Consider the following 14618-nt stretch of genomic DNA (forward strand, 5'->3'; position numbering starts at 1 on the left):
ATGAGGAAGATGCTGAAGATTTGCTGTTCTCTCCTCCTCTTAAGTTTGCTCAGTGAGCAACTGAGTGCCAGTCCTGGACTCAAAGTGAGGATCACCCAGAAGGGGCTGGAGTATGGTATGTGTGATGTTCTCATCAAGAGCTGCTAGTGGCATTGAATACTGATATGACAAAGGAAAGAGGGCAGTGGGAGTAAATGACTCCATGGGAGGCTATAAAGGAAAGTTTAAGAGCACAACAGAGCAAAGTCAGTAAGCTGCTTGACAGCATTGTCCATCATATCAGGGTTCATCTGACCTCAGACATTGAATCAGTTAGTTCAGCTCTTGCCATGACTTGGAGTGAGACCTGAAATAGCACTGCCATGTCTCAAGTGAGATGCCACCTTCTTGCTGATTCTGTGTCCATCACATTTCCTAAGCCAGAAACACATAACTAAACTCCCAGGCACTATCAAAGGCAACTGAACTGATCATTGTTTTCCTGTAGCCAAGGAGGTTGGGCTGGAAATCCTGAAGCAGAATATGGAGAAGGAGCATTTCCCTGATTTGACTGGCCATGAGAAATTTGGGCTTGGTAATGTCAAATACAACATCTCAAGGTAAGTATTCTCTCTGGGGGCAAATTGTGTTTGACTGAAATTTGAATCTTGTTTTGTGTTTGTTTTGACTTATTAAATCCATTTTTTAAAAATCTTTTCTCTCCCTTTTCTCTCTCATGCTCTAGGATACATGTTACTGCTGTTGAATTACCCAGTGCTTCCATCTCCCTCCTACCAGGGTCTGGGATAAAACTGGTGATTGGAAATGCTTCTCTAACCATCGATATGAACTGGAACATAAGGACCTGGATGTTGTATGTACAGCTTTGCATGTTCTGGGGTTTTTTCCTTGATGGATAATACAAAAATGCAAATTTTAGGTTATTTTTGCGACCCCTTTAAAGGTGCTCTTTATCAGCTGGCAGCAGTAACCCAGGAGCACAGACTGGTGCTTCTGACAGGTCTGCTGGTGGGAGACAGCCCCTGCACCCTCAGACATCAGCACAGATAAAGAGCCCATGGCTGAGAAGCACTGCTGCAAATAGCACAGGACTGCTGCTCTAGCTGAATGCTGTCATTGTCCAGCCTGCCAGCTAATGACACATTTAGAAGAACTGTAGTGTGGTGTATCACAGTCCAGTATAATAAACCCTCATAGTGCAGTCACACTGTTAGAAACCCTCTGTTATGCCACCAAGAGATACACAAAAGCTGGTGGAAAACGGATGAGCAAATGGCAATAACCTTAGAGCAGTCTCCACACCTTCCTAGTCCCAGGCTGTTTCAGAGGAAAGAAATTCCTCTTCCCCTCATTACCTATATTGCTAAACTGGCTGAATTACAGCAGTCTCTAATCTGCACTTCTGCCAGGGACAGCAGGGCTGCATGCAGGGGGAAGGGACCTGGGAGCTGAGGGGGGTGACACAGCAGGAACCACAGTGACCAGGACCAGCCATGGGTCCACATCACCAGGCAATTCCATAGGGAAGAGGTGGGGGTTTTTTTCAGTTTTTATTTATTTTCACTTGACGCAGCAAAGACAGTGGAAGAGGCACAGTGCACATTTCAAAAGTGTTCGTTACCGCAATCTTTTCAACACCCCTGGACAATGCAGGCCCCACGTCAATAGCCCTCACCAGCTGCCGAACATCTTCTGGTGATGTAGATATCAAGCTGAATGGGAAAACTGGGTAAGTGGAAGAGATCTGCATAAACACTCTCACAAAATAACTGTCAATGAATGGCACAGACAGCTTTACAAATTAGGGCACACAGAACTGCTTTTAGGCATCATAAGGCACCACAGGTGAGAACTGGAGCCCCAATACATTATTAAAATGGCCAACATAGATATTTGTCCTTGTATTTACACACAGTAGAAGAGAAAGACAGAATCAAACAACTCCTTTTTCTTCTTCAGCACTTTCAAACTTCTGCTCCAATCTTCAACTCTAGGTAGGAGTTACAAGGTTGTACTATGCTTCACTCTTCCTACTCACAGTGCTATCAAAATTGAACAGAACCAGACTGTCTGTTAAGCCTCTGGATACAGCCCCATGAAACAGTATCTCATTATTTTCTTGTATTTCTCTCACTGTCTCAATACCACTCTTGTCACCTGTTTGGGGGGTTGGTTTTCTTTGTTTATTTTTACTTGTTTTGGAAGTTCCTAGTGCAGAGACTATTTTGTACATATAAGATGGTGGTCCTCTGAATAAATCCATGTTTTATAAATATTAATTAACCCAGGCTGAGATGCATAGTGCTGAAATTATCATCTTTTAAATGGCAGCTCTCTGACAGTTTTTACATTTCAAAAAGCTCTCATGTGTACTAGAATATCACACTAAGAGGCCATTAAATTCATGTTCTGCAGAGATATGATTTCCTCTTAATGACCATAGTACTTGACCCATTAATTGCCTTCTTCCTTCCCTCCAGCTTCCTGCATAACTTCTTTATCAAGTATCTGAAGAAACCCATTCACAGGAGCTTGGTCACTAATGTAAGCCTTTCACATTGTGTAGGGGAGGGGTGTAAGGAGGATAGCATTCACAGGTCAGTGCTGTGAATTTGGCAAAGGAAGAATTAGAAAAATAATCCTGTAATAGTCCTATTCTGGTCTGATCAGCACAGTCATCATTTTGCCAGCCAGAAATTATTCCAGATAAAGTGACAGGTTCATAGCCAAGATACTGACACAGCTTTGTTCAACCAAGACAGCAGTAGGGATGGAAAATGTAGTTATTTTTCCATTCCAATGCAGAATAAGTCCCTGCCTGTGTACCTGCAGGCATCCTGGGGCTTGGGTCATTTTTATGCTTGGCAGACAAAACATATACTGGGCAACACATAGAGAAATTATAGTATACCAACTGATAGTATGACATTTCAACTTCATTGTAGCAAAGGGGTGAGTAGTTCTGGTGACGGCCTGCCCAGGGCCACTGAGAGGAAACAGAGATTGAGATGGCTGTCATTCTGTCCAGGGATTTACAGTTGGACTCGTTGATCTTAAGGGTCTTTTCCAACCTAAATGATTCCACGATTCTGAGATCTCTCCTGTGACATCGGTATGAGATCTGTCCTTGCACTATTTAAGGCTGTGGTTTTGTCACCCCCACCAGGCTGCCTCTGGAAACTTCCCTCTTTTTTGCAGCCCTGACATACAACAGGCTTGCATTGCACCAAGCACAAACCTTGGGGATACAGTTCGCTGAAGAGAAGCCAGATTAGGTGCTTGGATAAACAAATGCTGCAATGCGTGTCATGCAGTAGAAAGATCTGCTAGCACACATGTAAGAGTGCTTATACATGCATGCTAATCAGGCCATAACTTGAGTGTGCTTTTATCGTAGTCATGTCCCAATATCAGAGCTGGGATCCAGTTGATAGATGGAGACCTGCGATCACCGAATGGTGAGTCATCAGTGACACCTTTTCCTTCTGTTTTCTCTCTTCTGATCAGTGAAATTCTGCCCCTTCCTTTATAGCAGCTGCTTAGCAATGCCTCCAGGAGTGGTATCAGTCCCTCTGCTCCATCTGCTCCCTTGCATACAGAACCACAGTTAACTAAAGGCTGGGCTACTTGAGTAAGAAATATGTATTTCTAAGAGCCAAGGACTTGGTAACAATTCTCAACTTGCAAGTGTGGCAGTGTGCACTTCTGTTGTGAGAAATGTCACTTAGAGGCCACACAGTACTGATGCTGAGGCAGTTTTCCTTTACCATGCTCCAAGTCCTCCTGCACACACAGTACTTTACAAGCTGAAGCCTGTTCTCCTAGCCTGACTGGAAATTAAGTTTTACTTGCCTATTTGTCAGACTTGCCAGAGACAAAATGAAAAAGTTCCTTTGCAGCAACCTTCTCACTTGAACCACTTTGCATTAGATTTGCAGGCATTTAAGACATCTGAAGTGTTGGTCAGATACCATGTGCCAAACACAGGTGTCTAAGCAGATCAGGCACCCTCCTTCTGGGAAAGTACTTGCAAGTTACAGATACTTGGAATGCTCTTAAAACTGCTTGACAAGAAATTCCAACACCTCCTTATGCCCTGAGGCACTGATATGGCCATCTCGTTTTTTGGGGTAGACCAAACTTGCTTTCCACGATGAGAAACAATAGACAGACTAGAGAAGGTGGTTTACAGAAAGTCTCAGTAGAAATATCAAATCTTAGGTCACAATGCATATTAGGAGGTCCCTGGTTGTGTTTTTCCCTACTCTCAGGAATAATTTGTGTCATTCTCTTTCAGAAACTGACTTAGTTTTAAGTATGCATAAAATTATGTAATTGTAATTATGTATACATAAAATTATTTCTGTGGTTTTTGTAATATTCTGTGTCTTATCTACTACTCTTACAGCTGTAATGCAGATTGATGATTTGGCTGAAGTAGACTACTCCTTAAGTGGCTTGCCAGCAGTATTCCAACCATTCATTGACCTGGACATAAAGGTAGCTCAATGTAGAGCTGTTTGCCTACATTGCTGTGTGTTCCATTATTCTATGAGACACTTTCTAATATGACCATGATCGTTGCTCTGAACATAAAGGCTCACCATTTGAGAAGACAGACATTTCAAAGCATTATCACATTTGTTACAGTAATAATTTGTAACAATCCTGTTGTATGATGAATTATTTAAAAGCCACATCCTTTTCTTTAAACTGCTGTTGAACTGGTTGTAAAAAATAGAGTGCAGTTAAAGACTAAGCAAGATAGAAGGAAAGAGAAAGGGAAAGGAAAGAAAAAAGTTATTAAACCTCATCTTTTTCTCACTGTTGATTAATAGCTGGGGCTTCACTGTTCAGTAAGTCAGGGTAATATTTCTATACATGGGACTTAACTAGATGTGTCTGCTGTCAGATGAGAGAGGAGAAGAAAGAGCAAGGCTATCAGAGCAAGAATTAAGCCCCTAGCTTCTTGAATGGGAAGGCAGAAGACCCTTTCAAAAGAATGGGAGCTGAAGGAATGCTGCTGAGTCTGTAGACTTGAAAGTTTATTTCAAATTAAGGAAAAAGTCTCCTTATGCACTGAAACTAAAATCTGACTAGTTCTTGATTCTAAAATGACTTCATTGTCATTCTGTATAAGGTGATTTGATTGAGGGTAGTTGTCATTATTATAGTATCTGCGATCCTTAATTTAAGTTTAAGCTGCCTTGTGCTTGGTGCTCTACAAAGGCCGAATGAAAAGACAGTCTTGTCACAAAGATCCTATAAATTAAGTATTTAAAAAAGGACAACAGGGAAATAAGAGAGGAGGAAACAAAAAGGGACAAAAAGTTAGTATCTGCTTGTGTGGGAGATACTGGTCTCAGCATACCAGCTCTGCAGCTGCTGTCAAACTCTTCTAAGTATTGCAGCAGCTAGATTTTAAGCAGGGACTTAAGTCAGGCTAAAGATGTAAAATCATGGCTGTTCCAAGAGCTACTCTTCCACATATGTGGGGAAATATACAAAGACTGGTAATTCCAGCAAGTGAGGATTGAATGGAGAGGTCACCTACTGTGATTCAGCACTTTGTAACCACTTTGATAGTCCTTAAAACAGGAACTAGATGAGAAAATAAAAACAGACAAAATACATTTGAGATTAAACAGAAACAGAACTAATAAAATTGGCATAAAAAACATCAAACTTTAAATGTCTTCATCACTTTCAATCAGTTTATTGATTTACTTTTTTGTTTCTTCTGTATGCATTTGGAAGTATTAGATCTGCTTGGCCAATATGATGGGTAATAAGCAGCAGTTCTCAGATTTAAATTCCTGGAGATGAGGAAAGGAGAAAGTAAGGCTTTTCAAAAAGGAGGACCACTAGTCATGTTCTTCATGCACTATTTAGACCCTTAATTTAGAGGGTGATCTGAGGTGGCAGACTGTCCTTGGTGACTAGTATTGCAAAAGACAGATCTTGGGCCTCATCTATGAAGATGTCCAAATGCTGGAACTTGCCTTCACCACCTGCTTGAAAGCACAAAGCCTTCAGGGTGTACTAAAAGCCTGCATACTCATTTGTACACCAGATGAATAGCCAGGGCAAAGTCAAAGAAAGTAACATTCTTTGTCTGTAGTCATGGTAAAGTTATATTTTGACTCTGCTTTTTTTTATCTCTGACAATAACTTTTAGGGTGTAGTGTTCCCAGCTGGAAACTACACTGATTCTCCCTACGTGGCAACTTCCTTCACAATCCCAGACCAAAGTGACTCCATGCTGTACCTTGCCTTCTCTGAGTATTTCTTTCAGACCTCCTCATTTGCTTACTACACCGCAGGGGCCTTCAACATGACCATTGGAGAGGAGGTGAGCAGGACGCAGAGGAATGGGCTCAGAGTGGCTCATTTAGGGCTTTGACCTGCCAGATGTCAATATGTGGCTGTATAAAGCTCTCAGTTGCTCTGTAGAGTCCTGAGACAGTAGATTATAAATACTAGGGTATTGTTATTCTCTTTTACTTATGCTCTATATAGATGCCTCAGGCCACAGCCAGGCATGCCAAGTTCCACTGAGCCAAGAACCAAATACTGCCAACATTGTTACAAAAAGTAAGGGGTTTGTAGACCTGAGGCACAGCAGGGACAAGGGATCAGCTCTGGAGAATTTGGCAGCCTCAGTGGTTGCTTTCCAAGGGATCTTCTTAGAATGAAAGTACGACAGGGGCCTTGTAAGCAAAGCATATGTCAAAGCACAGCACCTGTGGCTTGAAGGCTGCCTGACTTGGCTAACCCAACTGCAGGAGGTTCAGCAAGTCCCAAAACCTATAGACTGCAGCCCAAACTATAATGATGTTAAGAATTTGCTTTCTGAGGGATTATTTTGGCATGTATTATTGGGAAGCTGCTTTAAGTATACCGAGTCTCTTAGGAATACTTCTGAGAGGAACAAAATCAAAGATTAATTGAAATGACTGTAATAATGCATTTAGAGAAAAGCTGACCATGAAGGTCAAATCTGGTAACTCATTTGTTTTTTCTTTTATTTTTTCCTTCAGACTTGCAGCTATTTTAATATAAACACAGAGATATTTAGCAGTATCATCCCTGAGGTGAGTATCATTACTTTCACGAAGTCTTAGGGAAGCCACGCGGTGTGGGTGTCAAGACACCTCACTCCTGGTGTATCCCAAAGGGTTATAGGGCCAGCAGGGCTCCTGCCCTGGAGAAGCGGGCACACGTGTGCCTCGTAACAGCAGAGCAGATGGGCCTTGTCACTTCCCACCCCATGATGAGTTGAATGACTTGCACTGTTACCAAACATAATCCTGGCCCATAACCTTGCACATCAATCTTTTCTCTGGGCACTGTGCCCAAGCCACAGCTGTTCCTACCTAAAATCAGCTCCATGCAGGAAAAAGCTTCCAGTCATGAGTCCTGCTTTGAGAGACATCCAAGAGCGGTCTCAGCTCAGAAAAATCGCCTTTCTCCTCCCCAAACCTGCATAATTCTCTTTACTTTGCTGCTGGCCTGTGACTGATGAGCAGAAAACCTGGGAAGGGACCATGTGCAGGAAAATGAGCTAACAGATGGACAGGAAATATTACATCCCATGGAACAGACAAGGCAGATGCACAGGATTTCTATTTATTCTAGGTGAAGGAGATGAATATAACATTCATAAGGACAGAGAATATGAGCATGCATGGTTTCCACCAGCCTTCTGAGACAGGATGAGAAACCAAAAATGAGCAGAAGAACCCCTAGGCTATAAATGCCGAGGATGGGTGATCAGACTAATAGTTCAAAGTACTTCACATTCTTGTTTGCTTCCCAGATGTTATTAAGTTCCTTCCTCAGAAATATAAGAATTCTCCAAGGGTAGGCATGTATGATGTTCTCCACAAAATGCCATGAGTGTTGTGGCGAATATTCTACCTGCTCTGAATATTGAGTATTGAACTTTGTTCATTGCCTGAAGAGTGAATAGGCTCACAAAGTGAGGCTCCTCTGAGGACAGCCCAGAGGAAGAACCCATCTCCTGAGATGGGTGAATTTCAAAGTGAATGACTCCTGAGCTCTTTTATTGTGTGACTAAATACCACATTCAGGGTCCATTTACCTCCTCTGTTCACAAGCAAGTATTCAATTTCTCCTGAAATAATACAGAAAAATTCATATTCCTCAAGTGGAAGGAACTTTTCACTGCATTCCTGAGTGGCCAATACTGTTACTTTAACACCACAGAAAACCTTTATTTCCTGCTTACCTGAAAGAATCTTATGTTAACAGCTGTCCTTAACCTCAGCGTAAGGAAATACTTAAAAATTATTGCTTCAAAAGTGAGAAAATGCAGTATTCTAATCCATTCTATGAGAAAAATGGGGTTTTTTTCTTTTTTTTTTGTCTTTGAATACAGGTAGCTAAATATTCAGTTACACCCTACCCAGTGATGTTGAAGCTAATGTCTACTGAATCAGCTTACAGCAAGATTCCTTCACAGTAGAGATTCAGGGCTCTGTGGAGGCGTTGGCCATTCTGCCAGACTCAACCACCCGGTCTCTGTTCACAATGAACATAGTAAGTACAACAAACAAGGTGACATTTAACTGAGGGTTAAATATGTTTATTCCTTCCTTCTTTTAAAACTCTGTACAAGAAACAAAGAACATGCCAAATTTCTAGTACTTAAGCATGCAGATTCCCGTTAGTCACAGGTGTAGGCCTGATCTCAACTAACCTATAGGACATGTCTATTGCAAAGAACATTTTCCTACAGATGGACAAAAATCCCAACATATAGTGGCTCTGATTAAGCAAGGTTTTGTTCTCTGGAATGACAGTTCTGCAAGTGTGAGTCATGCCTCTTGGCATCTTGTTCATGGCTTTGATTAATGACATCTCATTACCCCCATTTCAGCTCTTGTCAGTGCCATTCAAATCAACAGACATTTACTGTGTGCAGCCTTACAATGAGAAAGCTGCTTTTACCTAAAACAGCTTCCATGCATAACTGGAAAGATGGTATTTATGTATTTGTGACTAATTCATAGGAAGGGTCCTGGGGTTTTTTATGTTTAGTAATCCATGGTTTCTTTATTCTGCAGGCAGCCAACACCAGCATTTCTCTGAATATATTTGATCAGAAATTGGTGGGCTCGCTGTGTTTGAACAGGTAATCCAACCTGGGATGAAAAAGGTTTCCTTTGGAAAACAATGTTAGCAATCCCAACATTTGTAGTTTAGATATATGATCAGATAACTGTAAATATGTTTTGCTGGTAAATTCACCTGCATTAGATTGTCTTAATCTGGCAGCACTTGTACAGTTTAGAGGAGGCAGGAAGCATCTCTCTGACAAGTGCAATGGCTCCAAGGGGGTTCCCACCAGTGGACTGCTGCAGGGAAATTGTCTCACTAGACTTCCCTTCTTTTTACATCAACTCTCCCCTCTGAGCTAGATAAACTAAGCATACAGGGCAGTTTTGATGACCATAAGTTATCTGAAAGTTTCACTCATCACTTTCCAGCTGGCAAGATGTCATGGCTTTCTAGACAACCCGTGCCACTAAAGAATGTCAGAGCAGTCCAGGGCACAGTAAAGAACCTGGGCCCCTGCAGGTCCCCTATGCAGATATTGTTATAGCAGCCATTCACAAGCTGAAGTCCTGCAACTTGGAAGGCTCAGAAAGCTGGAAACCAGAGGCTAGGCCATTTACACATCTAACATGTCATATTTCATGGAGAAGAAGCTCTGTATATCAGACCTCTGTATATCAGTCACAACTGGAATTGGGACTCCAATTTCACAAAAGTCCCTAAGAAGACACAGGGTTAAGAACATGCAGAGTTCATCAGGGCAGAGGGATGTTAGGAATTTAAGGATAGTGCTGTTAGCATTTTCCACAGTAATTTTCAAAGAGGAAAATTTAGAGCGTGCTGGAAGCTGGCCTTGAGAACTCAGGTACTGGTGCTGAGGAAATATTTTGTTGGATACAAGAGTAGCTTAGGGAATAAGTACTTCAATTTGGAAACAGAGGCAGTAGCAACAAAGCCTGCAGTAGCAACAAAGCCAGCAGTAGCAGCAGCACCACACAATGAACAGATCCTTCCTTCCTGGTAAGACTCACATGAAAGCATTATGCAGATGTACCAAAATCTTCGGAAAATACCGGACACCCTACAAATCCTTGGTAAAATCAATTGTCAGTAGGATTTCCAGAACAGCACAGAGGGAGAAGCACACTCAAATTGCTGGCTGCAGCCCTTCTAGCACACTCTTGCATGGATGCTCAGAAATGCTCCAAGAAAACCATAGCAGTATGCAGTGTGTAAGTACTTAAAAAAAAATCTCTGTACAGATGCTTCTTAAGGCCTGGAGCTCTACAGCATGACTGCACATGATTAGAATAAGTGTGTTTATCTTTTCTTAGTGACTCACCTTGTTTCACTTCTTTCCCTCAGGATCCAGTTCTCCCTAGCTCACTCCAATGTTGGCCCTTTTGAGGTAAGTGGGTAGTTGAAGTATATAGGAAATGCAAACTGAGAATATCAGTGATATCAAGGCTAAAGAGTAAGCAGCTAAATTTTATCAGTATTTCTAAATCATTTGGCTTCATTCCCAAGTGGCTCTCTTCCTGTCTTCTGGCAGCCACCTCTTTGTTCTGGACTTAAAAGTAAACTCTTTGGGGCAAGCTAGTGCTGTGCAAATGAGACATTCTGTAGTTGCCTCAGCTGCAGTAAGAAGAGATCTCTCAAACCATCAGGGTGAGACAGAGCAGAGCTGACCTGTAGCGGCAGAGCGCCATCCAATGCTCACAGGGATGGCTGAGGCACAGGCATTCCGTGGGTGCTCATCAAGGTGCTCAGAATTCTGGCAAGGAGGGGGAGTCAAGATATTTCCCTCAGATGCCTGAAATAGAGCAGTTGTAGCCTTGCAGGGGAAAACTCTGCCCCTACAGAGTCGTTTCATTCTCAATATACTCAATCAGGTCCGAGTAGCTGAGGAGAAAGGATTAAAACTGTTCTGGTCCTGCTTTGCTATTGGTGATAAATTATCTCACAAAAAAAAAGCAAATAGACTGTTTTAAATTAAAATGTTGACCAAGCATAATGAAATACATTTGCAATTTGCATCTCACTTCCTTTGCATCATTCCAAAACCTTAAGATCTGAAGTTCACTTGATCTTGTGACTCTTTGAGACCAAAAGAGAACTGGAAGTTGACTTAAGAGCCTACTAACTGTGCCCAGAATTAGCACACGACAGCTCTACCACCATCAGGAAATGGTGGCTAACTCAGTTTTCTTGTCTGTGGCAGGTCTTGCTTCTGGAGAACATCCTATCTTACATTTTACAGACTGAAGTAATTCCATCAGCTAATGGTAAGGCTGTATTTCAAAGCATCAGCTAAAAACCTTCCATCAGAATGGCTTATTCTAGGAACTTATACTGACTTTCTGATTAAGTTGTCAGCTCCCATTACCTTGGAGTAGAAAATGACCAGCAGCCAGTAAGCAGTGGAAGGCAAAGATTATAGGGGTGTAAGTACTCCCTCTGACTGTTCTGCAAAAAGGGCAAACATTACTGGGAAAGTAAAAATTCATCTGCCTTCATCTCAGTCTAGGTGGTCCTGATGCATCAGGGAGAAAATCAAAATCTCTCTCATCTGCACACCTGCCTGAGGCCACTATATGTGAAACATATTCCTTTTTATTAGACCAGAACAGAGCTTTTGCCTCTCATAAATCTTAGTTAAGGCCCTGGAGGGAGATACAGCTTTGTGTCAGCCCTCTATACTGGGATGAACATCACCTTCTTTAGCTAATGGATACTAATGGGAAGAGGTCCTAATGATGGTAGGACTGTATTAATTATCCCTCAGGGATCATTAGGGACAAATCACTCAGTATGTAATGTGTTGAACATGAAATCCTTGGTTTGGCTGCAACGAAGAGAAGCACTTGTAATTCTTTTTTCCCATTGCTAAATGAGCATCTTAGCAACCTCCCAGGCTTGCTTGTGAAGACTAAGAGGCTAATTGTTACAAATGGCCTACAAGTCTCTGGATAAACAGTGTTGTTGAAGGGCAGGTGTTTATTCTTTCTGATGCATACCTAAATCATTGATTGTCTCTTTTTTTAAGCTAAACTGTCAAAAGGATTCCCGCTTCCCAATCTGGCTAATGTTACCTTCACAAGACCTCACATTACAATTGTACAGGTGAGATTTTGATACTTATGAAAGATTTTCCTTTATGAAAGGTTATCTCTCATTTTCCTTTTTTTTTTATTTTCCTAGGCATTTATTCACTTTCTATAGTGCCAGAAATTTGCTGTGTTTGAGCTACTTAACTAGTAAAAATGGGCTTAAAATGAGATCTCTAACAATGGTGAAATTCTATTAGAAACAAATGTATCTTTCTTTGAGAGAAAAAGTTAGAACTGAATACATAACTATGGAGTGATCAAATGTACAACTTTTTCAGCCTTGCGAGTTGGAACTCAGTGTAAAATTGGGTTTGACATATTGTTCAAGTTTGGCCAATCACAGCAAATTTGAGTTATTACTATCTCGCAGTCTTGTTGAATACTTGGAATATGAGAGGGAGGATAATTCAGTTTTGTGCACCTAGGATGCCTGGATTTTGTTAATAATTGGTGATAATGACTGAGGCTAGTAGCCAAAAGTAGCTAGTGAGCTCTCAGAAAATATTTTTTTCGCCTTCTGGTTATCCTTCTCCAAAACTAGCCCTTAGTTTGAGCATATAGAATGTTGCTAGGTAATCAGTCAGTACAAGGGCATTGCTAACAAATGAATGCCCAGAAAATGAGTAAGCCTTCTGCATTTCTCCACTTGTTTAACAACTTCTCAAAGTTATTTTCAGTTTTTTCAAAGTTTTTCTTTGCAGAGACTCCTAAATCTTTGTTAGCAGTTAAGCACAAAACACAGCTCAGGAAAGGAAATGCAAAGGTTGTTTTTAATTGTTCTTTGCCTCCCACATACCTGGTTCCCTACAAAATATAATTGCTCTGAGACTGCTTTCACTGGCATTCATTGCCTACAGTCTTATAGACTAATTGTGAATGAAGGATTTTAGTGATTCTGTGGTGCCCATTCCCCCCACTCACATTCCCTAAGCAGTCTTCTCATCAGTAACAAGGAATGAGAGACAACACAGAATTGCCATGCCCTACCAAAGTGAATGGATTCCCATTTAAAGGCTAGAGTTTAGAATTTCACCTTCCAGTCCCAGTCTAATGACTATGGTCAACAGGAAGAAAAATAATTCTTACTTTTCATAGACAGGCTGGATGGTGCTTTGAGCTACCTGATCTAGTGGAAGGTGTCCCTGCCCATGGCAGGGGAGTTGGAACTGGATGGTCTTTAAGGTCACTTCCAGCCCCAGCCATTCTGTGATTCTGTGACTGTGATGAGCTGCTCTCTGCAGGCTCATTGCTCTGTATGTGCTGACAGTGGGGGAAACTTTAAGGACAAGTTTAGATTAAATGGCTAATTCTTAAGTGGCACAAATTAGGTAATCTCTTGTGGTGCTTGCCTAATTGCCTCAAGGCTCAGATGAACCTTCCTGAGTAGGCTGTATGATCTTTAGATTCCCTTCTGTCACTAACAAGGTGCAAAGGGATAGCACCCGGGAAAGATGGAGCCCTTTTGCAAAGGTCAAGGGACAGAGTTGAATAAAACTTGTTACTTCCAAGACTCAGCTCTTCTCAGTAGATTTTTGGACCTTAAACACCGAGATCAATTTGAAATTAAGAAACCCCAAAATAATATGTTCATTTTAATTCATAGTATGTCCATGATTATTCTTCTCCCTGCAGGGATATGTGCTGATTTCGACTGATGTCCACTACAAACACTAAAGGAGAAGAGAGACCACGTGTTAAGCATGAACTTCAAATCAAGCCAATAATGTGACTCTGAAGACTAAACACTGTCCAGTTCTGCTGAAATGTTTAACTTGAACTCTGACAACCCCCATCCTGGCTGGGGGCAAGAGGGGGTGCTGGGAATCAAAAAAAGCTGATGGAGTGGTTAGCTGGTGTGATGGTGGTAACAAGCAGACACAAGGGAAAACATATAACGCATGCTTGACGTTTATTTATTCTATAGTTTAACTGATGCCAAAATGTTTTTAAGATTAATGACTCTTTTGAAATACACTTTTGTCCATACACTTCCAGAAGGATGCTGCAATCTCTTAAAATTAGGAAAAGTACATTGTGAAAATGTTGCTAGGGCAGATACAGCTGCTAATATGTTTCGACTCTAACAACCTTAAACACTTCCCTTCTGCACACCATGCATGAAGTAGGGAGTGAGCCCTCTCCAGAACTGTGGAACTGTCAGACTGGGAACTGTCCCAGTTACAATGGGAACTAAAATCTTTGCAGTGTCTTAACATAAATCTTAAGATGCACAAACAGGACCTGAGCCAGTGGCACTACTACTCTCCATCTCTCCCGGTGACTCTTCAAATCCGTGTGCCTGTCATGTGCCCTCTTTAGTGCTGTTTAGCCAGGTTAGATACATTTAACTCCTTCAGTGTTTCTGGGTAAGTCCTCTAAATCTAAATCTCTGACATCTTTGTCTGAATTGAAGGTTAGATACTTTTC

At 41.5% G+C, this 14618-nt stretch overlaps 1 protein-coding gene across 1 annotated transcript; it reads left to right on the forward strand.

The window, feature by feature from the left end:
• On the forward strand, window positions 1-13865 carry LOC121342448 (BPI fold-containing family C protein-like). Its single transcript, XM_041416910.1, is given in 16 exon segments — window positions 1-115; window positions 488-599; window positions 725-853; window positions 1574-1729; window positions 2481-2544; window positions 3398-3458; window positions 4409-4500; window positions 6179-6352; window positions 7041-7094; window positions 8402-8456; window positions 8459-8562; window positions 9090-9157; window positions 10447-10489; window positions 11303-11366; window positions 12128-12204; window positions 13824-13865. Coding segments are annotated over 16 exon segments (1410 nt in total).
• The last annotated feature ends 753 nt before the right edge of the window (window positions 13866-14618 follow it).

Source organism: Onychostruthus taczanowskii, unplaced genomic scaffold, assembly GCF_017590055.1.
Source record: "Onychostruthus taczanowskii isolate IOZ18803 unplaced genomic scaffold, ASM1759005v1 scaffold53, whole genome shotgun sequence".
Lineage (NCBI taxonomy): Eukaryota > Metazoa > Chordata > Aves > Passeriformes > Passeridae > Onychostruthus > Onychostruthus taczanowskii.